Below are 26922 nucleotides of genomic sequence, written 5' to 3'. Positions count from 1 at the left end.
CGAAACTGACACAAAGTAGCGGGCCGAGGCCCGGGGGGTAGAGGGGCTGCAGCTGGGGGGGCGGGAGCCCGCGGGGAGCTGAGCCGAGTGCCCCCCGCCGCAGCCCCCGGCATGGGCAGGACGTGGCTGCCGGGGCGGGCGCCGAGCGCTGAGCGCTGAGGTGAGGTTTGGCAAGGCGGGGGCAGCAGCCCAGGAGCGCGGGGCCGGGAGGGCAGGGGGAGATGCTGCTGCGGACGCGGACTCGGGACTGGAGGGGCCGGGGCGGGGGGTGTGGGCAGGGGAGGACAGGGGACAGGGAGTCGGAGCTGCGGTGAGACGGAGGAGGGGGAGTGGATGATTGGAGAGAAGATGGTGTTGGGTGCCTGAGGGTGGGGGAGATTCGAGAGGCCGTCCGCAGGATGGGAGGGTGGGGTGCTGAAGGGGCGCGTGGAGACCAGCAAAGGGGCGCGGGAGTGCGGAGGAGAAGCTTATGGAGCAGCGGAGAGGGGAGAACCGGCCAGAGTCGTGGGGGTGAGGGGAATACCCGGGGTCCGAGGGTTTGGGTGCCCGGAGAAGGGAGTTTGGGGGTGGTAGGCGCTGTCTCCGTAAGGTGGAGGTCTCTGTGCGTGAGGAAGACCAAGGGTGCCAGGCGAGGTGCTAGCTCTGGGAGTCCAGAGCTGGGAGAGAGTCCTGGGTTCTGTCCTTGGCCATGGAAAGTGGCCAGGCGTTGGTGGCAAGTGAGCTGGGGGTCTTGGATTCCATTCTCTTCTGTTTTCCTGACCTGCCCATAAATATCCCTGCCAGCTTCCTCTAAAAGAAGGGGTCAGGCTTCCTGGGTTTGGGTTGGAGGGGACCAGGGGCCAGGCCTAGAGGAGGAGCCGTTTTCCTCCATGGAGCATTGCCTTCTTCCCAGAGCTGGCTATTTTTATCCCAAATGTGGCTGCAGAGGGGGCTGGGGCAGGGTGACGGGGCAGAGCGACGTGGCTAATGGGCCTGGGCTCAGAAAACCAAGGCTATGTGAGATTGGGAAGGAGAAGTGAGAGGGTCCCTGTTCCCAGGTCTCCCCGCTCCCTTTCCTTCCCTATTATGGCACCCCAGAGGGGATGAAGTCTGGGGCCAGCCAGCTTTCAGTCTCCCCAGGGTCTTAGAGGTAAAACAACTTTCCTGGGCAGTGTCCAGACTCCTGGCTCCTGAGAGCCTGTGCGGCTCCTTCATTAACTCTTTCTTTCATAGGAGTCAAACCCTGATCTTCAGGCTGATAGTGTTTCTTGACTGCCTCCCTCCCTGAGGGCGGGGCTGGCTATGGAACTTGTGATGCCCACCCTTGCATCCTCTCTTTTAACCTCTCTCTCCATGCCCCACCCTCCTATGACTCATACTCTAGACTGGGTGGAGACCCTGGCTGGGGGCCTTGTAGGAAGGCTTGGCATCTCGAAAACGTGGATGAGGTTTTTCTTCCTGAGCCAGGCACCCTTGGTTGCCAGGGTTGGGGAGGGTCAGAGAGGAAAAGGACTTCTGGCTCTAGGTATTGCCTGATTGGGGTTCAGGAAGGGAGTCCGGCTTAGTGAACGAAGAACTGGTGTGGGTGACAGGGCCTTGGCCAGAGTGTGTAATTATAGAGGCTGGGCAGACAGACAATTAGTATCTCTTGGGGCTGACAGGCTGGCAGGGTGTTCCCAGGAGGCTGGAGACAGGGGAACCAAGGGAGAGGAAGGCTTTCCACCCAGACAAAGAAAGAGGAGGTGGACAAGAGGACCCAGGACCCGGATGGCAGCTTCCTTTGAGCCAAGCTGGGATGAGGCTCTGTGACCCTGTCTTATAGGCCAGGGCTGTTACCTTTTTAGGTGAAAGGAAGGACATGGGGAGATAGAAAGAAGCAGAGGTCCATCTGACTGATGCTCCCTGAGCTTGCACCCAGTGCCATACTGACTGGACTAGGCTTGGGGTGAGAGAGAGAGAGCTAGGGATGACTCCCCAGCAGGGTTGAAAAGACCCCTTTGCTGGCCCAGAAGTGCGGTTGACCCAGACTGAGAGGAAGTGGTTTGGGGACTGTGTGCAGGAAGTGAAGGCCAAGCCTCTAAAGTGAGCTCCCCTGGAGGAGGTGATAATGGAAGCCCCAGTAATGGAGGGGGGATGGGAAGATTATAAGCTTTTTGAGAAGGGTGGAGCCTGCCCACCCTGTTTCCTGATGCTCTGCCAGGTGTTTCCTGGCTCATGTTCCCTCAACCCCACCCTTTAGTGGAAATTCTGCTTTCCAGTAAACACAGGCACCCACTCACTGCCACCAGGAGGGCACATGGGGCATCCTTTGTCCCTGGGATGGGTACCTTGAGAGCTGTGCCCCTCCTCTCAATATCTGGCCTCTTCTCTTTGCCCCCTTCCTTTACCAGCAGGTCTTGGTTTTTGTAAACGGTCAGTCCCCTCATGTTATCCAAGGCAGAGGCATGGGGGGAGGTGGTGGGGAAGTTCCCTCTTCTTTCTCAGGGACCTATCAGGGCAGTAAGAGCAGAGTGTTGCTGTGGAGTTAGTGGGGAAGGCTGGGGGAGGGGCAAGTTCAGAACTGGGGAAGAAAACCTTCAGGAGGAGTCTGAAAAGGGGAATGAAGGTTACCCTCAGTTTCCTGACCTCACGCATATGTCACCTTCCTGCAGGGTCTCCCATGGGATTGCTGGGACCTTGCTGGGTGAGATGGCACTGTGTGCAAAAAAGCGCCCCCCAGGTAAGACAGGCAGGAGGCGGGGTCGGGGGGAATCCCTGGGACCATCAAGAGTGGGTGTTGTTATGGCTCAGGGAGCAAAGGGAAGAGGGACGACAGGTAATGAGCCTGAAGGAGGGTAGATTGCAGCCCCTATCCATCCTGCGGGGAGCCTTAGGAAACCGAATTCTTCGCCTTGATTCCCTAAGCTGGGTTCTTCCCCAGGAGGGTGCTGAGTACCTGCCCCTCACCCCCAAACACATAGACTCTTATCTTATCTTGGGGCACCTGGAGCTCCTATTCCGTGGTCTAGGGAGCCCGGGGTGCTGTGTTCCCACCATCTCCTCTCCGTCCTCGCACTTCGTTTCCTCCCCTCATTTTCCCATCCAAGGCCAGGTCCTCCTTGTTTTCCTGAGGGCGGGGGTGGGGGTGGGAGGCGGTGGGATGAAAGCGGTTGCCCCGGACAACGCTGGCAGTCCCCTCACCCGCATTGGCCGGGCCGAGGGAGGCGGGACTCCGTGCTGGCTTTCGCCTACGCGGCGCGCTGGCAGGCGGCTACCCCTGCAGTCGGGGGAGCGGGCGGGGGCGGAGCCCAGGGAGTGAGAGCCGTGTCCGGGGCCACTCAGAGCGCGCTGGCGTCCGCGGGGGGCATCGGGGGCGGGGGCGGCGCAGCAGAGCGCGCGGCGTCGCCGGGTGCGAGCGACCGGGAGGATGGCCGGGGCTGCAGGTGGGGCGCGCGCCACACGGCCGGGGCTCCACTCTGAGCTGCCGCAGCTCCGGTGCCTCCCCGGGGGGCCGCCCCATCGGAGCCGCTGAGGCCGAGGACAGACCGACAGACAGCCCGCCCTTCCCCCGCTCAAACTGGGATCATGACGGTCCCCAAGGAGATGCCCGAGAAGTGGGCCCGGGCCGGGGCTCCCCCCTCCTGGAGCCGAAAGAAGCCCTCTTGGGGGACAGGTAACGGGAGGCAGCGACTGGCAGCTCTCCCGAGCCCGTAATTTACCCCCTCCCTCCCTCACATTCGCTTGTCCCCGGCCTCCCCCAGCCTTCCCATGTCCTCTGCAGACCCAGAGATCCTGACTCCGAAGGGTTTGGTCCCTACCTCTCCTTTTGCATGGTCTTTGGTGACTGCACAGGCGACTCAGCCTGAGGGGTCCCCTCTGGAGAAGTTTTGGGAGTAAGGTGACCACGCAGGGAAGGAGCACTCTGGGTAGGCAGAGGATGCCGTGGTCTGAGGTTTTTGTTACTGCAGTGTGCTCTGCATGGGGCTTGGAAGGGGGTGAGGGAAGGCGTCTGGAATGCTGCCTTTGGCTCCAGGACAGGTTTGCATGTTTACTACCTAACCAGGGTACCCCCTTTTTCAGCCTGTGGTCGTGACCATGGGAGATGGGCTGGAGAACCCTTCCTAGGACAACCCCATGTTCTGGGACCTGAACTTGGTGCCTGCAGTCCCAGATCTGTGGGTGTTCAGAATAGGTGTAGTTCATTTGTCACTCAGTGACAGATGTGTTGTTTAGGGGAAATATGTGCAGATGGCACAAGAAAGGTTACGGTTAGAGAGCAACTGCTTCAACTACATCCCATTCCTCCCTCTTTCATCTCTGTCTCAGTCTGCATGACCCATATCCCTGACCAGCCCCCGCCCCCCGACTTGAAGATGAGCTTTGAAATAAGATGATGTCATTGTGGGCCAGTCAGAAGCTGCTGCTGATGACATGTGACAAGCAGAGGCTTCTGTAGGGGGGACTGCACGTGGGGCTGGGATGCTGCCGCAGAGCAGTTACAGGGCACAGTGACCCTCTGTCTTGCCACCCACCCCACCCACTAGGTTAGGAGGAGGGTAGTACCGTGGCTGGATCTGCAGGGGTTTCCAGGAGAAGGAAGCTTAGTGTCTTCAGCTGCTGTTCCTCTGGAGATACCCAAGACCGTTAATTCCTACAGCATTAATTAGAGGGATGGGGGAGAGAAACTGAGTGTCCCCAGTGGAAGACCTTGATGGTTGTTGGTGAGGAAAGGAGAAGGCCTCTTGTCTTGAGAATGTAATACCTGCAGAGCCCAGTGGTCAGGCTGGTGGTGAGAGGTGGACTAGAGGGAAGACTTTAGTGGCACCTCAGGTGTGGTGCTAACGCCTTAAAAACTGTGTGCTGTGGAAGGAACCAAGGGCCCTCAGTGGAAAACCCATAGAGTGGGGTGGGCCTGACAAGGTGTTGGGCCAGGCCTCAGTTTGCTCCTGACTGCAGCATCATTCTGTTGCAGAAGAAGAAAGGAGGGCGCGGGCCAATGACCGAGAATACAATGAGAGATTCCAGTATGCGGTAAGTGGCTCTAGACCACCTGTGCTCTCCTCCTGAGTCAGAAAGGGGAAAGGTGCATCCCATCTGTCCTAGGCTGGGACAGAGGGCTGACTGCTGGGAGAGTGCTTGAGGGAGGGAAAGGCAGCCTCCTCGCCACTCTCCACCTGCTATGTGCTGAATTTTTCATGGCCTTCACCTGTCAGTGAAGCAGGATACATTGACCCCGTGAGACTCTCTTCTCTCCTCCTCTTTCGCCCTCCCACACCTCTGGTCACTGGCTTTTGGGGACAGAGGTTTGGAAAGTGTAGACGGAGGAGGCAGCCTCAGTCTCGTTCTGGGTTGGGGTTGGAGGCTGCCTCATGATCTTCTCTCCCACTGCCACAGAGTAACTGCATCAAGACCTCCAAGTACAATATTCTCACCTTCCTGCCTGTCAACCTCTTTGAGCAGTTCCAGGAAGTTGCCAATACCTACTTCCTGTTCCTTCTCATTCTGCAGGTAAGTGACCTGTGGTAAACCCTTTGCAACTCACAAAGCAAAATAAAGTCAAGGAAGAGAAAGGTCTAGGGGAAACGAGGACGGGGCCTCGGAGGCATGACTTCTCTTTCCTTTTTTCAGTTGATCCCACAGATCTCCTCCCTGTCCTGGTTCACCACCATTGTGCCTTTGGTTCTTGTCCTCACAATCACAGCTGTTAAAGACGCCACTGATGACTATGTGAGTTGTTGTCGTTCTTTTACCTTTTTCCCACCCCCCACCCCACAACTCACCTTGCTCCACCCAGCACAATTCCTCGGTGACCTTGCCATCCCTTACCTGGTCCAGCTAGATCCATGATATCTTGGCTGAGAGTAGGGAGGGGGAGTCAGGAAGAGAGTAGACCTGTGAACAGGTGTAGACAAGGTGGTACCCAGCGTGCTCTGCATTCCACTGATCATCTAAGTCCCTCGGAGCGGGAGAAGGTGTCTTACCTTTCTTTCCTCTCTTCAGTTCCGCCACAAGAGTGATAACCAGGTGAATAACCGTCAGTCTCAGGTGCTGATCAATGGAATGTGAGTGCCTGTTGGAGACTGAGGGCCTTGGGGAAGAAAGGGGTCCCCTGGGAACTTCTCTAGCTACTGACAGCCTCTTCTCTATCTTCTCATTGCCTCAGCCTCCAGCAAGAGCAGTGGATGAATGTCTGTGTTGGTGATATTATCAAGCTAGAAAATAACCAGTTTGTGGCGGTAAGGGACAAGGTGCCCCTCTAGGCCTACAGGGCTCTCCCTTTACTTTGGCAGAAAGGGATGAGTCTTTCCTGATTGACTGTTGCCTCTTAAACACCCATGGGAGGAAACCTCCTTGAGTGGGAAGCTTCTGTGTCATATTAATATGCCTCCTTTCTAGCCATTCACGTGCTTGGGACTAAGCAAACCAAGAGTGCTTAGTGGAAGGAGGGATCATCAAAGAGTCCATTGGGGGTGGAGGATTGGGTCTTTGGCCTTCTCACTAGGTTTTCTTTCTAGGCGGATCTCCTCCTCCTTTCCAGCAGTGAGCCCCATGGGCTGTGTTACATAGAGACAGCAGAACTCGATGGGTAAGTCGCATGCTCAGTGTCACACATCTGCCTCCTTTGGGGTAACAAGCTTGTTTTTGAAAGAGGTTCCCAGGTCTGGGGTCTGTACCTTTTGGAAAATTGATGGGTAAGAAAGGCTTTGGGTGTGTAAAAGAATTACCTACCTCGTAATGCCTGGGGGTGGTGGTGCTCCATGGTCAGTTGCCCCCAGGTAGAATCTAGAGGAAGGGAAGGGAACCAGGCCTCAGGGACACTGTCCTTCCAGAGAGACCAACATGAAAGTACGGCAGGCAATTCCGGTCACCTCGGAATTGGGAGACATCAGTAAGCTTGCCAAGTTTGATGGTGAGTAATTTTGGAGAAGCAACTTTCAGGTAGAGGAGGTGGGTGGGTTTGGGGCTTTAAATTGTGCCTTCTCTTTTTGGCTTCTTGTTCCTGTGATTATGCAGCGCCCTGGACTTTTTTGGGTGGTTGGGGGGCAGGGGTGTCAGGAATGCCGGGTGGCTATCATTTACTTGTGAATTGATGGTCATTTCAAGAGATCTTCATGGCTGATAGCTCCCTCCTTGCTGTACATGTTGAAATTCAGCTTATTCTTATTTCTTATTCGTCTCAGAATAATGATATATGCTCCTTCTAGCAAGACAAACTATGTAGTATGTATAAGAAAAAGCCCTCCTTCCCTCCAATTCTAGTCTCCTTAGGTAGTCACGTTAACTGGCAGTTTAGTGTGTATTCATCCACACTTTTCTCTGTTTATACAGACACGTGAGCATAAATCAATGGGATCATACTGTACTAAAATCTCTGCAACCGCCTTTCTGTACTTATTAAATTCATCATAAGTATCTTATCATGTCGCTATGTAAAGAAATTTACATCATTCTTTTTCATAACCATATAATGTTTCAAAGAATTGATGTATTGTAATTTATTCAGCTCTCCCCTGACTATTCTCCCTGCAGCTGCTTTTTCTGTGTTGCTGTCTCGTGGTTAAGCTACAGACTGCACCTCGAGCGGGGGCACTCTTGTCTTCTGTTCAGGTGAAGTGATCTGCGAACCTCCCAACAATAAGCTGGACAAATTCAGCGGAACCCTCTACTGGAAGGAGAACAAGTTCCCCCTGAGCAACCAGAACATGCTGCTGCGGGGCTGCGTGCTGCGAAACACCGAGTGGTGCTTCGGGCTGGTCATCTTTGCAGGTGAGCCTCCTAGGGCCCAAAGAAAGAAGGGTGAGAGTTGCTGCCTTCACCTTCCCGCAGGAATGTGGGAGGAGGCTGAGTGGGCCCTGGATCCAAGCTTCTTATCCAGCCAGTGTCTCTCTTCCACCCTGATGTCCTGTAGTCTGGGGACTGGGGCAGAAGCCCAGAGGCAGATTTGTTATTTGGCTTTCCCAGCCCTTTGCATTCCTTTCTAGGTCCTGACACTAAGCTGATGCAGAACAGCGGCAGGACAAAATTCAAGAGAACAAGTATTGATCGCCTAATGAATACACTGGTGCTCTGGGTAAGGCTTCCCACATATGGTTCCTGCCCCTGCCCTTCTGGTTCTCTCTGGGCGGGTCCCTTTACTTCCATCTCTCCTCTCTGGTCAGTAGTCAGCCTTCAGGTTTTAGCTTTAAAGCCACTGGCAGGTCAGCCACTCAAAGACAGTGTTTATTTCAGGCTCTTTTTGGACTTGGAAGATGTTATTTAAAAAACCTTAGGAGCGTGCATGAATCAACAACTTAAAGAAAGTTAAAACAAATCTTCCCTTCTCTGGATTCCAGTTATGATGGTGACTTAGTGTAGCATGTGACCTTCTGTTTGCTTTGCCAGGGACAAGGAGGCCTTCATGGGGATGGAGGGCGAATTAAAAGAAAAATTTCCATTTGGAGGATGGATAGCAGGGTCTTTTCCCCTGACTTCCAAGAGCAAAGGATCCCAAAGGAAAAGTTTCTGTTTCAGTTTTTGGCAATTCCTGAATCCTTCTCTTGTTTGGCTAGAAATTTGAGCTCCTTGTTGGGCTCTCCTCCCCTTCTTGTGCTCCCACTGCCTGCTGCCTGCCCCCCACACGCCAGCTTGCAAAAGCTGGGGTCAGCCTCTGGTGAGACAGTTTCCTCCTTGGCCTTGAAGGGTTTGCAGAAACCCCAGCCTGAGAGGCTATCAGGCCAAGGCTTGCATCGCCCCCTGGTAGTCCTTGGGCATCAGGATGGTTCCTGCTTTGTTTCAAAGCATCCAGAGTGGAGGCAGCTTTGAAGATAGATGTCTGAAATCACACAATGGTCTCAATTTTTTTCTTTTAAACCACCAAAACTTTCTTATGATCCTTCTTCAAGGACTCCAAGCTTTATAAGTTTTTTGACTATTAAGAAATCTACATTTATGAAGACATAATTTGTGTCTTGGTTAAAAAACTTTTTTTGGCAATCTGTATAAGATAATGAACATTACAGAAACTTGGCATTTAAAAAAAACTATTTATTTATTTATTGCTGCGCTGGGTCTTAGCTGTGGCATGTAGGACCTTTAGTTGCAACATGAGAACTCTTAGTTGTGGCATGTGGGATCTAGTTCCCTGAGCAGGGATTGAACCCAGGCCCCCTGCGTTGGGAGCATGGAGTCTTAGCCACTGGACCACCAGGGAAGTCCCGGCATTTTTGTTGGCTTGTAGAGGCTTAGCTCCAGTAAATGGGTGATTTCTAATAAGCTTCTTTGGTATGTTGAAAGTAGCTCACCCCCACTCTTACCATCTTTGAGGTCTCCCAAATGTTCTAGGATGTCAGAGTGGGAGCTACACAACCATTTCAGCCCTCCCAGCATACAGTTGAGAAAACGTCGTGAGAGAAAGTCCACGTGATGGTCAGTGACAGACTAGAACCTGTCACCAGTTCTGGGTGCTTCCCACTAGAGCATGCCACCATTTTAAAGATGCCTGAGGGGATTCCCTGGTGGCGCAGTGGTTGAGAATCCGCCTGCCAATGCAGGAGACACGGGTTGGAGCCCTGGTCCGGGAAGATCTCACATGCCACGGAGCAGCTAAGCCTGCGAGCCACAACTACTGAGCCTGCGTGCCGCAACTACTGAAGCCCGCATGCCTAGAGCCCGTGCTCCGCAACAAGAGAAGCCACCGCAATGAGAAGCCTGTGCACCGCAACGAAGAGTAGCTCCCGCTCGCCACAACTAGAGAAAGCCGGTGCGCAGCAACGAAGACCCAACGCAGCCAAAAATAAATAATAAATAAATTTATAAAAAAAAAAAAAGATGCCTGAGCTTTCAAGGGCTCAGGGTACCAGTGGTGACCTTCAGGGATGCACTTGGTTTTGAGGGCTTCCTAAGTGGCAGCTTAGCCTCTGCTTCTCATTCCTCTGCAGATTTTTGGATTTCTGGTCTGCATGGGGGTGATCCTAGCCATTGGCAATGCCATCTGGGAGCACGAGGTCGGGACACGCTTCCAGGTCTACCTGCCCTGGGATGAGGCGGTGGACAGTGCCTTCTTCTCTGGCTTCCTCTCCTTCTGGTCCTACATCATCATCCTCAACACCGTCGTGCCCATATCGCTCTATGTCAGGTATGCACTCTCTCTGCTCTGGGGTCTCTCCAGGGAGCTCAGGTGGTCCCTTGGCAAACTTCTCTCTTCTGTGAAGGTGAAATTCTCGAGAGGGAACTTGGGGTCCTCTCCTTCCTGTGCTGTGAACATTTTATATTACCTGTTTATCTTTCTGTACAAAGCAAACTTCACCACAGTTTCCTGGCACTTTGGATTGTATTAGAACAAAAACCATATTGATTTATTCAGCACATATTTATCACATGCCGACTTTGTGCAAAGAAGCATGCTAGGTGCTGTGGCACATACAGATGTATTAGGAATGGATTTCCTTCCCTCCAGGAACTTCAGTCTAGTAGAGGGAGATAAATCTGAACATGTTATAAAACAAAATGGGAACTAGTGCTGTAACACCTTCAGTGTTACCCTTATGTGTAAAGCAAGGGGACACAGTTGATGTGTAATACAGCCTCTGCCTTCAAAAGCAGCAGACTGGTAGGGGAGGAGAGATGCAAACAGTGTAAGACACCGAGCTACCATGCATCCCACTGAGATACCACAGAGGCACAAAGTGCCATGAGGGTTGGAAGAGCATTGCTCCCCGCATAGTTAATCAGGGAGGACATCTTTGAAGAGGTTGCTGGTGAACTGAGCTTTGAATGGTGGCAGGGATGGGTGAAGGTGGAGCCTGGAGGAGAGGGCTGGAAACAAAGGCACAGAGATAGGGACCTTGGAATGGTTGGTCCTGGGACAGTTTGGCAGGAGCATGGACTGTGAGTGGGAGGCTGTGAGACAGAGAGCTGGAAACATAAGCTTGTTCCCTATTGTGGAGGGTCCTGAATCTTTGCCAATGGACTTTTACTTAGTAAACCATTAAAAGATTCTTAAAAAAAAAATCTAAAGAATGCTTTAGGAAGTGTTGGCTGGCAGTGGTTAACAGCATGAATAGGAGTAAGAGGACATCTAGGATGTTTGCAGGAAAGAGAATGTTAACAGGGAGAATGAACAGGAAGGGCGGGGGGATGCAGGAGGAAGAAAGAATGGCAAGAAGAGAGAAGATCTCTTTGTATTTAGTGCCTTGCACTTGAGATAAGAGAACCTGTGACTTTTTTTAATTTATCAAATTGTATACTTTATTATTATTATTATTATTTTGGCTGCGTGGCTTGTGAGATCCTAGTTCCCTGACCAGGGATCAAACCCAGGCCCTTGGCAGTGAAAGCGCAGAGTCCTAACCATTGGACCGCCAGGGAACTCCCAACCTGTGACATTTTTAAGGAAATGCTTTACAGAGATGCTCAGATCTCTTCCCATATGTTGTTTTTTGTTCACATAGATTCCCCAGATAGTCCTCAGATCTCCCCACTAGCCACTGAGTCCTAGTGCTGTTGACAGTGAGTAGGAGATAAGGAGTTTCTGTGCTGAGGGTGGACAGTGGGGCTTTTATCGAGCATTAGGAGGAGACTCAGAAGGCTTGTGGTTTAGTCCTGCCTACTCAGTAGCCACGTGACCTCAGGCAAATCCACAGTCCCTTAGGGCCTTGGTTTTCTCATGTAAAATGGGAAGAATAATACCAGTTTCATCCTCTTCATAGGGACATTTTGATATAAGATACAAGATTGGAAAATACATTTTAAAAATTAAATTACGAATAACGGGTGGTAACGGGTTCATCATTATCATCACAACTCTGGTATTTCATTACTATTTAAAGGTTTTCTTGTTTCCAATCTGATTTTTTTTTTTTTTCCATCTTTGGACTTTGCTGCCTTTGTTTTGTATCCAAGTTCACTCGAAGCCTATGGTAGCTGCCTGAGAAAGTTTCTAAGTCTCATCAGGTTACAGTACGTGTGTTTGCGGGGAGGGTGGAGAGGGGACGCTTGATCAGCAGAGTGGGGCAAAGGCCATTAAGGCATTTCCATCCAGCTCATTTTTTGTGTGGTAACTGGATCCTGACAGCAGCCTCAGTCAGGTTGGAAGCAGGGTTCCAGATGTGGCCCCATTGCTTGGCTGTGCTGGACCTAAGCATGGGGCCCTTTCTGAGATGCTGACAGTCCAAATCCCAAGGGTAATGCCTAGTAAAGAGGATGATGCGAACAGACCTTTGGGATGCTGAGAGCCCTGTGCCATTGTAAATTGGTGTTATTCCCCAGACTCTTGAGGCCCCGCCCCCTTCTGGAGTCAGCATCTCAGTCTGCCCCGCCTTCTTCCCAAACACCCCAGGTCAAGTTGTGCAGCCCAGAGCCGGGCGGAAGGAGCGAGCTCGGCCTGTGTTCGGGCAGCGAGGCACGGGCTCCAGGGCCTCCTCGGTTTCCCCTCCCTGCAGGGGCGTCTGTGTGCCTGTGGCACGCGCAGCACCCTCATTATTTCTTTTTCTCTTTTTTTTTTCTCTTCCTTCCCTCTTGCACTTTCTCTTGTTTTCTCTGCATGGTTTCTGTATTATTAGTCCTGAGGTAAGAACTGGTCGAGTGCCTTGTCCGCAGTCCCTTCTCCTCTGCCTGTGCCGTCTGTCCCGCCTGCCCAGGCCCTTTGCACCTTTTTGTCTGGAGAGCGTCGGAGGGTCGGGGTCGGGGACCCCCACCTTTAGGCTCTCCTTCCCCTCCCCGACCCAGGTGTCCTTGCCCAGGTATCCGCTCCGTTCTTGTTTCTCCCCAGGCGGAGGGCCTGCAGCGAAGGCCCGTGGGGGTGGGGTCCCCCTCCCCTTCCTGCCCCCAGCCTCACCTCCTGTACCCTGTGCAGCGTGGAGGTCATCCGCCTGGGCCACAGCTACTTCATCAACTGGGACAAGAAGATGTTCTGCATGAAGAAGCGGACGCCCGCGGAGGCGCGCACCACCACCCTGAACGAGGAGCTGGGCCAGGTGGAGTACATCTTCTCCGACAAGACAGGCACCCTCACCCAGAACATCATGGTCTTCAACAAGTGCTCCATCAACGGCCGCAGCTACGGTAGGGCTGCGCCTCCAGGGACCGAGGGCTTGCGTCTCGCCTGAAGGATTGTGCTACTGGGGCTCCCACAATTGTCTTGATGTTTGGGTTTTACTTCTTTCCTACCTGGGTCTGTGGGACTTGAGAGGGTCTGCTCTGCACCCCGGGTCAGGAGGTAGACACTAACAGTGCTTCCCCTCTCCTCTGCTGGCGCCCTCACCCCGATTCCAGCTCCAGGCAGTAGGGGAGCTCCTTGGCTGTTTGAAGTGAGGCCCAAGACACTGGCCCCTGGGTACCCCGGCCAGGTTGGACCTTGTCAGCCCTGGTGGGAGTCTAGACTCTCCCCGTGTTGCTGTCCAGGGCCCTTGTGAGTCTCTGGAATGTGACCATGGCCTTTCCAGTGTGGCCCCGCTGCAGTGGCCTTGTGGCTGAGCTGCTGGGATGGCTTGGACAGGGTGTGTGGGGTCTTTTATGCAGAGTGAACCCCTTTACTAACTGCTTTCTATACTAACCCAGGCCCCATGGCCAGTGTGTGAGGCTTTGTCTGCTGTGCAGGCCTAAAGAGCGAAAGGCGCCCGAAGGGGCCTGGGAGCCCTGGGGACATGGGTGTGCAATTGGAGCTGCCCTGGGGGGAGAGCTGGAGCGTGGACGGGGATGGGGAGCAGTGGGTGTCATGGCTTTCAGTCCTGGGGTTCTGAGGATCCAGGGTGCCTGCGCCTCCTGTCCTTTGAGTCAGCCGTGTGAATCTGGGTGACATTTACTCAGGGACTAGGGTTGCGGGTTCCAGATGCCTGTGGGGGTCCTGCGCTGGAGGCTTCTCCCCCTGCTCTGCGAGATCTCGAGCTCTGACGTTGTTCCTCCTTCTGTCCTGGCTGTTTGTAGGTGACGTGTTCGATGTCCTGGGCCACAAAGCTGAATTGGGAGAGGTAAGGTCCAGACCCCATGGTGATTGTCTGTGCCAATGAAACACAGGGTGCCTGGGCAGGGTTGGTGTGGTTAGGAGTGATGTGTTGTCTGGTCAGGAAATGGAAGCTGCTTGGAGGAAATGGTGTTCTAAGGAAGAGCTGGTAGCAGAAGTGGGAATCTTGAGGTCCACAGTGGACAGGATCTTGGTGGGGACAGCGCCTCCCTGGGAGGCAGCCTCGTGACCCACCCTTTCCTGATCACCCTCTTACCTGCTCCAGAGGCCTGAACCCGTCAACTTCTCCTTCAATCCTCTGGCTGACAAGAAGTTCTTATTTTGGGACCCTACCCTCTTGGAGGCTGTCAAGATGGGGGACCCACACACGCACGAGTTCTTCCGCCTCCTTTCCCTGTGTCACACCGTCATGTCAGAAGAAAAGAACGAAGGTGAGGGACTTCGCCGGAGGTCTAGTGGTTAAGCCTCCACGCTTCTAATGCAGGGGGCACGGGTTTGAGCCCTGCTCAGGGAACTAAGATCCCACGTGCCGCACAGCACGGCCTTAAAAAAAAAAAAAAGAACGAAGGTGCGCCGAGGATCTGGCTTGTGTTCTCCCCCACCTGACTTGTGCCTTTGGGCTCGGGCTGTGGTCTGCAGTGCGGCTGCCTGGGGCTTCCTGGGCGGGACACTCGGCTGAGAACGTGGCCACTGACACCACCTGTGTTCTTCCTCCCCACCCAGGGGAGCTGTACTACAAAGCCCAGTCGCCAGATGAGGGGGCTCTGGTCACCGCAGCCAGGAACTTTGGTTTCGTATTCCGCTCGCGTACACCCAAGACCATCACTGTCCAGGAGATGGGCACAGCCATCACCTACCAGCTGCTGGCCATCCTGGACTTCAACAACATCCGCAAACGGATGTCAGTCATAGGTGAGGCCGGGACGGGGGTGCCGGCGGCATTCAGGGGCAGCATGCAGACCCGGGATGGGTGAGGTGTACTGGGTGACCCTTGATGTTTTAAGGTTGGGGGGCTTCAGCTGCCTGAATTTTTCTGGGACGTTCTCCCCCCACCCCACCCGTAGTGCGGAATCCAGAGGGGAAGATCCGACTGTACTGCAAAGGGGCTGACACCATCTTGCTGGACAGACTCCACCACTCCACCCAGGAGCTCCTCAACACCACCACTGACCACCTGAATGTAGGCGTGAGGAAGGGGGCCCTGTGGTCCTGCTACTCACGGGGTGGTGGGAGGGGCTGGGGGCTGACTCTCTTGACTCCTTCTCCAGGAGTACGCGGGCGAAGGGCTGAGGACCCTGGTCCTGGCCTACAAGGATCTGGATGAAGAGTACTACGAGGAGTGGGCCGAGAGACGGCTCCAGGCCAGCCTGGCTCAGGACAGCCGGGAGGACCGGCTGGCCAGCGTCTACGAGGAGGTTGAGAGCGACATGATGGTATGGGCTGCAGAATGGGCCAAGGGTGGGCAAGGAGGGGTCGTGCCTGGACTCTCTTCCCAGGGACCCTTGTGGTATTTTCAGCTGCTGGGCGCCACGGCCATCGAGGATAAGCTTCAGCAAGGGGTTCCAGAGACCATCGCCCTCCTGACGCTGGCCAACATCAAGATCTGGGTGCTGACAGGAGACAAGCAAGGTGAGAACCAGCAGGGCAGAGGAGATTGCATCTGGACACAGCCCCGTGGGGTCCTTGCATGAGCCTAGGACATCGGGCTGGCAAGTGCGCTGACCTTGTCGGGGGCCTGTCCAGAGCTCCTGCAATCTCTCTTGGTAGAGACGGCCGTGAACATTGGCTATTCCTGCAAGATGCTGACGGACGACATGACGGAGGTGTTCATCGTCACTGGCCACACGGTCCTGGAAGTGCGGGAGGAGCTCAGGTAAACAGGCCCGAGGGAGGTAGATGCTCTGCACTGTACCTGGGGGTCGGGCAGAGGTTCCCCGATTGGGCTTGAATCGCTGCTCCTATCCTGGCAGACCGCGGTCTCGTTTCCCCCTTCACAGGAAAGCCCGGGAGAAGATGATGGACTCGTCCCGCACTGTAGGCAACGGCTTCACCTACCAGGAGAAGCTTTCTTCTTCCAAGCTCACTTCTGTCCTGGAAGCCGTGGCTGGGGAGTATGCCCTGGTCATCAACGGGCACAGCCTGGTAAGTGTTGCCATCCTTCGCTTGGGCAGTATCTTTTCAGAGAGCGGCTCTTATATCTTACCTTGTTCCCATTTCGCTGGACTTCAGGGGGGCTGCGGTCTTAAAGGGACTGGGAGGAGCTGACCCCCAGGTCTCCTGGAGAAGACTGGGGCTCTCTCAGCACTCTGTGTTCCAGGCCCATGCGTTAGAGGCAGACATGGAGCTGGAGTTTCTGGAGACAGCCTGTGCCTGCAAAGCTGTCATCTGCTGCCGGGTGACCCCCTTGCAGAAGGCACAAGTGGTGGAACTGGTTAAGAAGTACAAGAAGGCTGTGACCCTTGCCATCGGGGATGGAGCCAACGACGTCAGCATGATCAAAAGTGAGTGGACTGCGTAGGTGTGGCGGCTGGGCGCTGGGGAAGGGAGAGGGGCCCGGGGAGGAATGATGGGGGAGGGGGCCTAAATGTGATGTGAATCTGAAGGGTGTGGCTGTCTTCATCCTCTTGTCATCTCTTGTCTCTGCAGCGGCTCACATTGGTGTGGGCATCAGTGGGCAGGAAGGGATCCAGGCTGTCCTGGCCTCCGATTACTCCTTCTCCCAGTTCAAGTTCCTGCAACGCCTCCTGCTGGTGCATGGGCGCTGGTCCTACCTGCGCATGTGCAAGTTCCTCTGCTATTTCTTTTACAAGAACTTCGCTTTCACCATGGTCCACTTCTGGTTTGGTTTCTTCTGCGGCTTCTCGGCCCAGGTAGTGAGCTCCCCAGTCCCCTGACTTGCCAATCCTTAAGCTCCTTAAGGACAGAGATTGTGTCTGTCCTGTTCATTGCTTGGTCCCCTTAGGGCCTAGCTGTTGTCTGATGCATGCATTTAAAAAAATGCTTGTTGAAGAAGTGGAGAGGGAGTTCCAGAAAATTCCTTAGGCCTCCACATATGCCACGTCGGCTGTCTTCCTCCGCCTGATTTGTAGTGAAGAAAGACTGCATGTTCACTCCTCTCTTGCTCCCTGTTCTCCTTCCAGACCGTCTATGACCAGTATTTCATCACCCTTTATAACATCGTGTACACCTCCCTCCCAGTCCTGGCTATGGGGGTCTTCGATCAGGTATGGGGGAGTTGGATGACCGGGCGGGCTGGGGAGAAAGACGTTGCTGCAAGGGAGCCACCTGATAGTGGTAGGCTTGTGCCCACTGCCTGTGGTCCCTGGGAAGGCAGTTCTGTGAGCTGGGCAGGGTGTGGCTGGTTCTCCCTCTCAGCCACACCTGCCCTATAACTCCCCTGGGTTGCTGAACAAAAGATTGATTGGGGGCAGCTGGCTTGAGGTCGGATATAGCTGTCGAAGAATTTAGAAAAAAAGAGGCAGGGGGACAGAGCTGCCCTTGGCCTTCCTGAGTTAAAGTGGCAGCTTCTGAGGCGTCCTGTGCCACTGGCCCTCCGCACACAGGATGTCCCGGAGCAGCGGAGCATGGAGTACCCTAAGCTGTACGAGCCAGGCCAGCTGAACCTCCTCTTCAACAAGCGGGAATTTTTCATCTGCATCGCCCAGGGCATCTACACATCTGTGCTCATGTTCTTCATCCCCTATGGGGTGTTTGCTGAGGCCACCCGCGATGATGGCACCCAGCTGGCTGACTACCAGTCCTTTGCGGTCACCGTGGCCACTTCACTGGTCATCGTGGTCAGCGTGCAGGTAGGAGGCAGTCCGGGAACTGGCCTCCCCTCTGGAAGGGGTGGGGCTCCTGTCCTTGGGGTGCCCTGGGCACTGCAGTTCTGTTCCTGGGAGGGGGGGACTGGGTTTTGGGGTGGGGGTGCTCCTTCTGCCTGTAACAACTGCTTTTTGCAGATTGGGCTGGATACTGGCTACTGGACGGCCATCAACCACTTCTTCATCTGGGGCAGCCTGGCGGTTTACTTTGCTATCCTCTTTGCCATGCACAGCAATGGGCTCTTCGACATGTTTCCAAACCAGTTCCGGTTTGTGGGTGAGTGCCTGTGGCTTCCTCTTGAATCAGTGAGGAATCACAGTTGTTCTGGGACTAATGGGGTAGGTAGGCATTTATTCAACACTCTTTATGTGCCAGGTATTCTGCAAGGTGCTGTGGGGATCTAGGTGTATCCGACCCAGGCCCTGCCCTCAGAGGGTCTCCATATCCATGAAAATGAAGAACAGCCCTGCCAGGCTACAAGGGAGGCGAAGGGGTGGCAGGCTTCATGGTCAGCAAAATGACTGTTTGTGGGGTGGTCAGGGATAGTCCCACAGAAGAGGCTGCTGAGGGTGTAGCCAGGACTGGGGAGCCAGATTCCAAGTCGGAGAGCTGGAAGTGTGAAAAGGCTGTTTATTTCCAGGAAATAGAGAGTGCTCCAGCTAGGGTGGGACAAGAATACCCTTTGAGAAGCAGTGGAAGAGAGGCTAGAAAGGCAGGCCATTTGAGGAATCAGAATGCCAGGCTGTCAGGTGTGCATGTGACTTGCCAGGAGCCTCTCTTTTTTTTTCTTTGAGGAGAGAGTGGGGAATGGCATCAAAGAATTACCTTAGAAAGATGAACGTGGCAGTGACAGCCAGTGAGGAAGCTGCTATAGTGATCAAGTGCAAGGGTGTTCAGAACCACTGCAGGGTGGCTCTGGTGGGTGGCCAAGAGGGACTGGTTGGGAGGCATGAGGTGAAAGACTCATTTGCGGGTCTTGGCATTTGCTTTAGATCTGTTCATTCATTAATCCAGTGGGCATTCAGTCACCCGGTATCCTGGATGCCAGGGATGCAACAGTTAACAAAACAGGCAAAATCCTTGCCCTCCTGAATCTCATATTTCAGTGAGAGAGACAAATTATTTACAAGTTAACAGCTATAATGTCTGAAATTAATAAATCCTATAAAAAACATCAAGCAAGGTAGAAAGGTAGAAGGGTCATCAGCAAAGCCCTCTTGAGGAAGAGACATTGGCACAGAGAAATCTGAATAAAGGGAAGGAGTGAGCCATGTGCCTCTCTGGACAGGAACAGCCCAGGAAGAGGAAACAGTGATGTGGAAGCCTTCGGTGAGGGCTTGTGGGGAGGTCGTCAGCAGCAGAGGAGCTGGGGGAGTGAAGGAAACGAGGTTGGAAGGTAGGGCTGAGGCAGGAGGGCAGAGATGAGAATCAGTCCAGATCATTTAAGCCTTTATAGGTCAAAGTAAGAACTTTGAATTTTAATCTAAATGTGATAGGAAGCCATCATCAGAGGGTTTTGAGCAGGGAAATGTCATAAACTGATTTATGTTTTTACAGGATCACTCTTACTGTTTTGTGGATAATAAAAGGTAGAGGGAAAAGGTAGAAACAGGGAGACCAGCTAGGAGGCTATAGCAGTAACCCAGGTGACAATGATGGTGGCTTGGAGTCAAGTGAAAAGTGGTGGAATCCCATAGATATTTTGGAAATGGAGCCAGCAGATTGGATGGGGGCCTGAGATGGTGGGGGTAGGAACCAGGTTGACTCTGGGGCTTTTACTTGGGGCAGCTTAGTGGGTGGTGGCATCTCCTGAGCTGGGGAAGATGTGGAGCAGATTGGGGTGGAGGAAACAGTAGTTCACTTTCAGCCGTGTGAAACCGAGATGCCTGTTAGACGTTCAACAGAGATGTCAGGTTAAGGCAGTTAAAGAAGTAGGTCTGGGGACTTCCCTGGCGGTCCAGTGGTTATCATTTGGTGCTTGCACTGTAGGGGGTGCGGGTTCGATCCCTGGTCAGGGAACTAAGATCCTGCATGTCGTGCAGCCAAAAAAAGAAAAAAAAAAAGACAAAACAAAACAGGTCTGAAGTTCTTTTCAGAGTTTGGAGCTAGAGTCCAATTTGGAGATAAATATTTGGAGAGCAGAGAGAAAGAGAAGCCAGGGATGACTTAGGTTTTGAGACTGGGGAAGTGGGGCTGCCAGAAAAAGAAATGGGGAACTCAGCGGGGGTGTGCTGCCCTTGCACCTGCTTTGTGACTCCCAAGGCCCTTGACTCCTTTGTTCCCAGGTAATGCCCAGAACACCCTGGCCCAGCCCACCGTGTGGCTGACCATCGTGCTCACCACAGTCGTCTGCATCATGCCTGTGGTTGCCTTTCGGTTCCTCAAGCTGAACCTGAAGCCGGATCTCTCAGACACGGTGAGAGGCCAGGCTGTCTGCTTTGGGGGATGGAGCCCGTGTGTCCGGAAGCCCTCGGGCTTAAATACGCCTGTGGCTGCAGTTTCTGTTAAGTGCGTGGATGGTGGTCCTCTGCCCTTCCCGGGGACAGACACCCTGTACAGTCTTGGAGGTGCCCGTGCCTGCCCCATCCCAGGCGCTCTGGGTCCCTTCCCTGAGGCGGTGTGTGACGCTGCCACGCTGACGGAGGCTCCTTCCCTCATGCCTCCCCCACCAGGTCCGCTACACCCAGCTGGTGAGGAAGAAGCAGAAGGCCCAGCACCGCTGCATGAGGCGGGTGGGTCGCACGGGTTCCCGGCGCTCGGGCTACGCCTTCTCCCACCAGGAGGGCTTCGGGGAGCTCATCATGTCTGGCAAAAACATGCGGCTAAGCTCCCTGGCGCTCTCCGGCTTCACCACCCGCTCCAGCTCCAGCTGGATTGAGAGCCTGCGCAGGAAGAAGAGTGACAGCGCCAGCAGCCCCAGCGGAGGGGCCGACAAGCCCTTCAAGGGGTGATGGCTGGGACGGGGACGCCCCTTGCCGGTGAGCAGCGCACGCAGGGCTGGCCGGCCACCGAGAGGACAGCATCTCGGAACTGCGGGTCCTCATTCCTTGCCCAGGTCCTCATCCCATCTCCCCTGGTAGACTCTGTCCTGCTGGTCCCACTAGGAGTGGCCAGGGCATCCCCAGCCCAGGGCCCTCCTAGCATCTGGGAGGGTGGAGGGGGCCGGCCCCAAGGGCAGAGCGGGGGCTGACCAGCCCCAGTGGGGGATCAGATGTGGAACCAAAAACAGAAGAAAAAACTGTGAGAGATTGTGTCTGCCCCTGCCCTGCCTGGGAGCCCACAGGGAGACTGTAATCTCTGTATTTTTTTACTCCCACTCCCCAGAGGGGCCCCAGAGCCCCTGTTCCTGAATTTAACAAGAATGTATCATGCCGGGAAGCCAGAGACCTGCTGGGGCCCTGGGCCCCTCACAGTGTGTGTGTCTCTCCTTGATTTGTGTTTGTGTCCAGTTTGGTTTTGTCTTTTTTATTTGGCAAGTGGAGGAGGCCTTTATATGACTTTTATGTTGTGATTGGTGTCTTCACTCTCCTGGGGAAGAGGAGGCCGGCTAGATGTGGAGCAGTTTGGGAGGAGCTGGTGACCACGAGGGACAGAGAGGCTGACCAGGGAGGGAGGTGCCTGTCAGCCAGAGGGTGCGGGGAGAGTATACAGGGGTCTGCTCCTGTCTCCTTCCTCACCTTGAGAGTGAAGTGCTACCCCTCCCCAACACACGCAACTCCTGGATTCCGTAAGTCCTGCTGGTACTGGGCTGGAGCCTAGGAAAGTGGCCCCGTCCTTCTCAGTGACCTAAAGCTGGGTGTGAAATGTAGTCCTGAGAACATTTTCTTTAATTTTAAATTTAGACCCAAGTTCACTGGCAGAGTCTGTTTTGACTTTCCTTCTACCTCCTCCTTGGTGTTTTCCCACGCCTGAGGCGGCCCAAAAGGGGAAGCTGAGCACCACGAGACGAGGCTGAAGGGAAGCCGACCTCTACTCCTCCCTCTGGTAAAAGAGGTCCCAGCCCCTCCAGGGCCCTCACGCGGCGGGAGTTGGTGGGGTCCCTGTACTGAGTGGTGGGGAAAAGCAGAGGAGGCGGCTGCCCCGTGCCTGGCTTGGTCTGGACAGCAGAGCTTCGGCTTGCCTGTCCTTCCTCTCCATCATCTACACCTAGGAAGCTCTTCCCCAAATTACGTGTCTCCCAAGTTAGTTGCTACCAAATCAGTCTTGGGAAGAATTTTTTCCTTGTCTTTGGTAGTGGAGAGGGTTACTCAGGAATGGTGTGGAGCTGGGAGCGGGGTATGTGGGAGTCCCAAGGGAACTGGAGGTGGGCTGCGTTGAGGCAGGGTGGGGTGGGCAGGGGATGGGGGCGGGGAAAGCTTGACAGGGAAATTTTTTAGGCCACATGGTTTACAAACCCAACATCATGTCTGTTTGTGTGTCTCTCAAGGTGAGAGTCTGATTTTTATACCAAAGAGGAAATGATTTTTTTTTCATATTTGGTTTGTCTATATTATATAAATATAAATATATATATATATATATATATATATACAGTTATATATATATTATTTTTTTGGTTCTCTCTCATTTTTTAGGGAGGGAGGAAAGTACCAAGTTGCAATGAGCTGTAATTAAGGAACATTCTGTATAATTTATGACACATTTCTATACTTGCAAAAATTATATCATTTTATGGATATAAGAGAAAAATGCCTTTTTATAAAATTCCAATTTCTGAGAAGTGTGTAATTTGTGTATTTTCTGATGTTTAACCAAGACTGGTGGTAAAAGTAAAGACAGATAGAAACTGTTTCTTAAATGGAACTGAGTGGGTAGATGTGGGCCGAAGTGGAGAAAACAGAATCTGACTGGTGGGGTAGAGCACCTCCTCTGTTTGCACACCTTCTGGGATCTGAGTTTCAGCTGGAAGATGGGGCAGTGGGCGGGACCGATATGGATCACAGGGACTTTGTGTTCTGCTGATGGCTGGGTGCTTAGGACCTTGACTGTTTGCTTTTCCAAACACAAGCCAAACTCTCATTCCTAACACATACCAGATAGGTGGGTATGTGTAGGGGAAAGTACCGGGTAAATATTTTGATTTTTTTTTTTTTTTTTTAACCACCACCCCATGCCTTTTCCATTGGCACAGGCCTCATATCCTCCCATCTTCCTGGCTTTTCACAGAAGTAAATATTAAGGAGCCTAAGTAGGGAGTTCCCTGGTGGTCCACTGGTTGAGGTTCCACACTTCCACCGCAGGGATCCCTGGTCAGGGAACTAAGATCCCGCATGCCTCGCAGCCTGGCCAAAATAAATAAGTAAATAAAAATAAATAAATAAAATACAAAAATCAATGGTGCTTAAGCTTGGAGGAAAGACATGGAGATAAGATCAGTTTTCCTCTTGAGGAATAGTTCAGGGCAGGGATAGCCCACAGACCCCTGGGACACAAACTGGTACCTGCCTCCACACAGGAAGAACCTGTTGAGGGGCAAATCAGCCTTTTACCAGGCTCCTTCTGGAACCCTGAGCCTCAGGCAGCAAGTGGCATCTGGCCTCAATCCCCCCACCCCCAGGACAGAGAAACAGGCCTTAATCCCTTGAGGCTGGTTAGGCTCCCAACCTTCCTGTTCCTGCCACTTTTCACCCCGACCAAAGGGCTGGTGCCCCTCACCCTGTGACAGATCCTCAGGGTCCCCACACCCCACCCCCCCACTGCTGACCTACAAGAGAGGTTTCAGAGGACAGACGAAGTGCTATTCAAGCATGGAGAGAATGTTCTCCCCCGCTCCTCAAATGAGCAGCTGAGGTCTCCCCTCACCCAGGATCCCATTATACATATCTGAGGGGCAGGGCCCGAGTTATTTTTACTCTCATTGCCACTTCCAGATATCTTTTCTTCCATCTCTAGATAAGCATGAGTTTGAGTCTCCTGCCGCTCAGATAACCCGTTTGTTCTTGATTTCCTACTTCCTTCCCTGCACTCACTGAGGACGTGGGCACCTGGCTTACTGTCTTCTGGTCCCTTCTCCCACCATTACCCTAGTGCCTTCTCGGAATGTGTGTCTGAGAAATATGTGTGACACCCTCACTTTGTTCTCCTTCAGCCTCCTCATTTCTGAGGGCGTTCACCTCCTCTCCACAAAACAGCGCACTCCCATGGGCGCCCCACTGCCATCGGGAGTGTCACCTCCAAAAGGTCACAATCCAGCATTTGTCTGTGTCCTTCAGCTCCTCTGCCTTTCACCTATACTCCCAATACTACTACAAACGCCTCTTCTTCTGGTCGTGCAGCTCCTTTGTGTGGGCTCTTACTTGCTTGGCACCCCAGCCCATAGCCTGTGGTCTGGTATTAACCACTCCGCCCAGCAGCACTCCGATGCTGGGTCAACATGCCGTGTCCCTCGGTGAGCTGTCCATGTGAAAGGAGGAAGCCGCGTGACCATGTTGAGTAGAGGAGCTGGGATTTCACAGACTCCCGCCGCAGCAGGCCTGTCACACAGTGAGGCGATGCTGTGCATCCCTGCTCACTTTCATTCTGCTTCCCCTCAATGACAATCCCTAACTTTCTCCTCTCTCCTCAACTCCTTCCCACCATCTCCCACCCTACCCTATGCAGATGGTTCTACCTCCTACTTCACAGAGGAAAATAACTTCTTCAGCTTTCCCCATCACCTACAAGTTTCACTCCACAGAGGCAGGGCACGCAGCCCCCATCCTCTCACCTTCCATGATCCCCCATCCATTGTCCTCTTTATCTTACCTTCCCCTTCCTCGCTCATGGTTCTTCCCTTTACCAAATAAGGATGCTCAGCTTTTCCCGCACTTCCCCCCTCCTCAGCCCTGTAAACGACTTAGTGATCCGTGTCCATGTCCTCGTCCTCTTCCTGCACTCCCTACCATCCGGCTCCTCCTTGACCCACCCCTCAAATGCTCTCCCCAAAATCGCCTTTGACTTTCATGTGGCCAAGTCCCAGGTTTGATCTTACTTGCAATCTCTTAGTATTTGACTTTGTTGACTTATTTCCTTGAAACTCTGTCGTCCATTGGCTTAAAAACAAAACAAACAAAACCCCTCTTGGTTTCACTTCTGCCTCTCTGGCTGCTCCTTCTCAGTCTCCTTTCCTGGAGCTCCTTCCTCTGCTCTTCTCCCTCATGGCACCATTTTGGCTCCGAGCTCTTCTGGTCAGTGCAAGGTCCTTGAATGGCCCCATCCAAACCCATGGTTTACATAAGATTTGGGAGCGTCACCATGGTTCACCTCCAGATTGGACTTCTCCCTGCTCACCCCCATGCTCTAGGGCCTGTATTCAACTATCCACTGGACCTTTCTACTTGGATGATCCACCAGCATCTCACATTCAACATGCCTCCAAATGAACATTATTCCCCCCAGCACCTGCTCCTCCTCCTGCGTCCTCTATTTCAGTGAATGACACGCTATCTTCCCAGTTACCAAAGCCAGACTCACAAGTCCTGGAGAAAACCCCATACATCTGCTCTGGTGCCACCACGTTCCATGTTGTATATTTCATCTTCCTTGATGTTTAGCATGAAATGAATTAAACTGCAATGTCCTGAGCCACTATTTCCCAGTGATTGTGACCAACCAAATTTCTGGCCCTAAGGGGGAGCCATATAGGTTGAGATTCAAAACACAAAGACATTTTTTCTGCCAGAAAAGCTGGGTAACACTACATTCCTTGGTGCTGCGGGAGATAATGGGGAGAGACCAGAGGACTCAGGTCAAATAGGCAGGTGGCTGCAGCATCGCACCATTGCCACCTCCCTCGAGCACAAAGGAGGGAGTCACTGATAAAGACCCAGGACTATGGTCTGTGGTCTCTACTCAGGAGGGATCGGTTATTAGGAGATTCCCTGCACCAGCAGCTGGAGCTCTGGAGCTGAAGGGAGGAGCTGAATTCTCCCTCTTATCTCATTTCTCAGAACAAAGTTGGGAAGACTGCACCCAAGTTTTTACATTGTGTGGGGGAGAGTTTGGGTTTGGAGGGCTACCTCCTAAGGTCAGGGATGGGGGAGGCGATGGTGGCTCTGACTGTGTCCAGTGGAAGACACGGTGTCTGTTCCAGGCTTCAGTGCAGATGCTCCTCTGGGGCTTCATCCTCCTATCTTGAAGAACTGTGTCCTGACCCCAGTTAGAGACGCTGACCTCCTCTCTGACTCTCCCAATACTTCTGGAAGCTTTCCAGTTCTCAGTGAGTTGCTGGGAGCTGCACTGCAGAGGCAGCAGCTGAGCCAGCCAGGGAGGGTGTAGCCTTCATCTTGCTGAGCTGTGACAGGGAAGTCTTTCCCAAATATTTCCTAGGGCCTAGAATCCATCTAAAAAAAAAAAGTTATGGGATGTTTTCCCTTAAGAAACGAGTGTTTCTGGATAAGAGCATGAGATTCCCCCTTGGCTAGGACAGCTTGAGGCTTGAGGTCTGTCTGGGCTGGAGGTCCCGCAGAAATTTTCCATCTGTCCATGACTGCAGGATCCGGAGGCCCCAGCCACCCTGGAAAAGGTCAGTTCTCTGTCCCCCAGGGCCCAGCGGGGACTAGTGTGGGTCCAAGTACCAGGAAGAGGCGGAGAGGGTGCCCAGGTTTACTCAGGGCCTGCAGGAGGTGAGGAGGGGGCACGGGTGGAAGGAAAAGACCATGTCCTGCCCCACTCCCTCCGCAAGCCACTCTCTTGGCCCTGCTCGCCTCGTGGAGCCAGCCCGGGTGCCTCTCTTCCCTGGTCACCCTTGGATGCGGCGCTTCTGCGGGAAACGCCTGGGTGGGGGCTGCTGTGACAGGGCTCCAGGTTAGGAACCTGCTCCCAGCGGAGGCGGGGGGGGGGGGGGGGTGGTGGGGGTGTGGGGGGGGAGGGTAGAGATGCTGGAGGCATCTCACAGAGCGTGCCTCTGTTCCTCATAGCGCCCCGGGCTCCCCCGCCAGCACAACGGGAGGAAGGCCAGCGGTTGCCCCTGCAGGGAAAGTGGCTTCTCCAACGCTTGGTGACCCGCGGGGCCAGAGGGGAAAACGCAAGAGCTTGGATCTTGGGGTTGGGTCTTTACTGGAGAGGAAGGGACGACTCCTAGAAACCCAGCAAGTCTGATCTGTGGGAGTGTTACAAATTTTAGAAACAGACTGACTGAAATAAACAGGTTTATTTGGGGCTTGTTAGGACTGCAGCCTGGGAGACACAAATTCAAGAAGCACTTGAATTGTCTTCTGCTG

The 26922-nt window shown here is 53.6% G+C and overlaps 1 protein-coding gene across 2 annotated transcripts; it reads left to right on the top strand.

The window, feature by feature from the left end:
- ATP8B2 (ATPase phospholipid transporting 8B2) lies at window positions 1-22034 on the top strand. Of its 2 annotated transcripts, none has more exons than XM_061183400.1 (28): window positions 1-160; window positions 2631-2698; window positions 4931-4989; window positions 5353-5466; window positions 5587-5685; window positions 5959-6020; window positions 6122-6194; window positions 6474-6544; window positions 6789-6868; window positions 7567-7725; window positions 7941-8029; window positions 9876-10072; window positions 12791-12999; window positions 13861-13904; window positions 14163-14328; window positions 14621-14809; window positions 14962-15077; window positions 15166-15330; window positions 15415-15526; window positions 15665-15770; window positions 15895-16039; window positions 16215-16398; window positions 16544-16767; window positions 17038-17121; window positions 17461-17706; window positions 17860-17998; window positions 20008-20138; window positions 20395-22034. In XM_061183400.1, the coding sequence occupies exons 2-28, from the start codon at window positions 2668-2670 to the stop codon at window positions 20671-20673; spliced, it is 3573 nt and encodes a 1190-aa protein (XP_061039383.1). In that variant the 5' UTR covers window positions 1-160; window positions 2631-2667; the 3' UTR covers window positions 20674-22034. The 2 variants fall into 2 exon arrangements, with proteins under 2 accessions (XP_061039383.1, XP_061039382.1); XM_061183399.1 differs by having other exon boundaries at window positions 15641-15770.
- Window positions 22035-26922: the final 4888 nt, after the last annotated feature.

The sequence above is a fragment of the Eubalaena glacialis genome, chromosome 3 (assembly GCF_028564815.1).
Source record: "Eubalaena glacialis isolate mEubGla1 chromosome 3, mEubGla1.1.hap2.+ XY, whole genome shotgun sequence".
In the NCBI taxonomy this organism is placed as follows: domain Eukaryota; kingdom Metazoa; phylum Chordata; class Mammalia; order Artiodactyla; family Balaenidae; genus Eubalaena; species Eubalaena glacialis.
This window is presented reverse-complemented; position numbering and strand designations above follow the sequence as displayed.

Excerpts from the sequence above, each read along its gene's own strand:
- ATP8B2 (XM_061183399.1), top strand. The coding sequence starts at position 2,668 with ATGGCACTGTGTGCAAAAAAGCGCCCCCCAG. Across the intron at positions 15,771-15,894 it reads GAAGTGCGGGAGGAGCTCAG|GAAAGCCCGGGAGAAGATGA; the intron begins GTAAACAGGCCC and ends CCCCCTTCACAG. Across the intron at positions 16,040-16,214 it reads TCATCAACGGGCACAGCCTG|GCCCATGCGTTAGAGGCAGA; the intron begins GTAAGTGTTGCC and ends TCTGTGTTCCAG.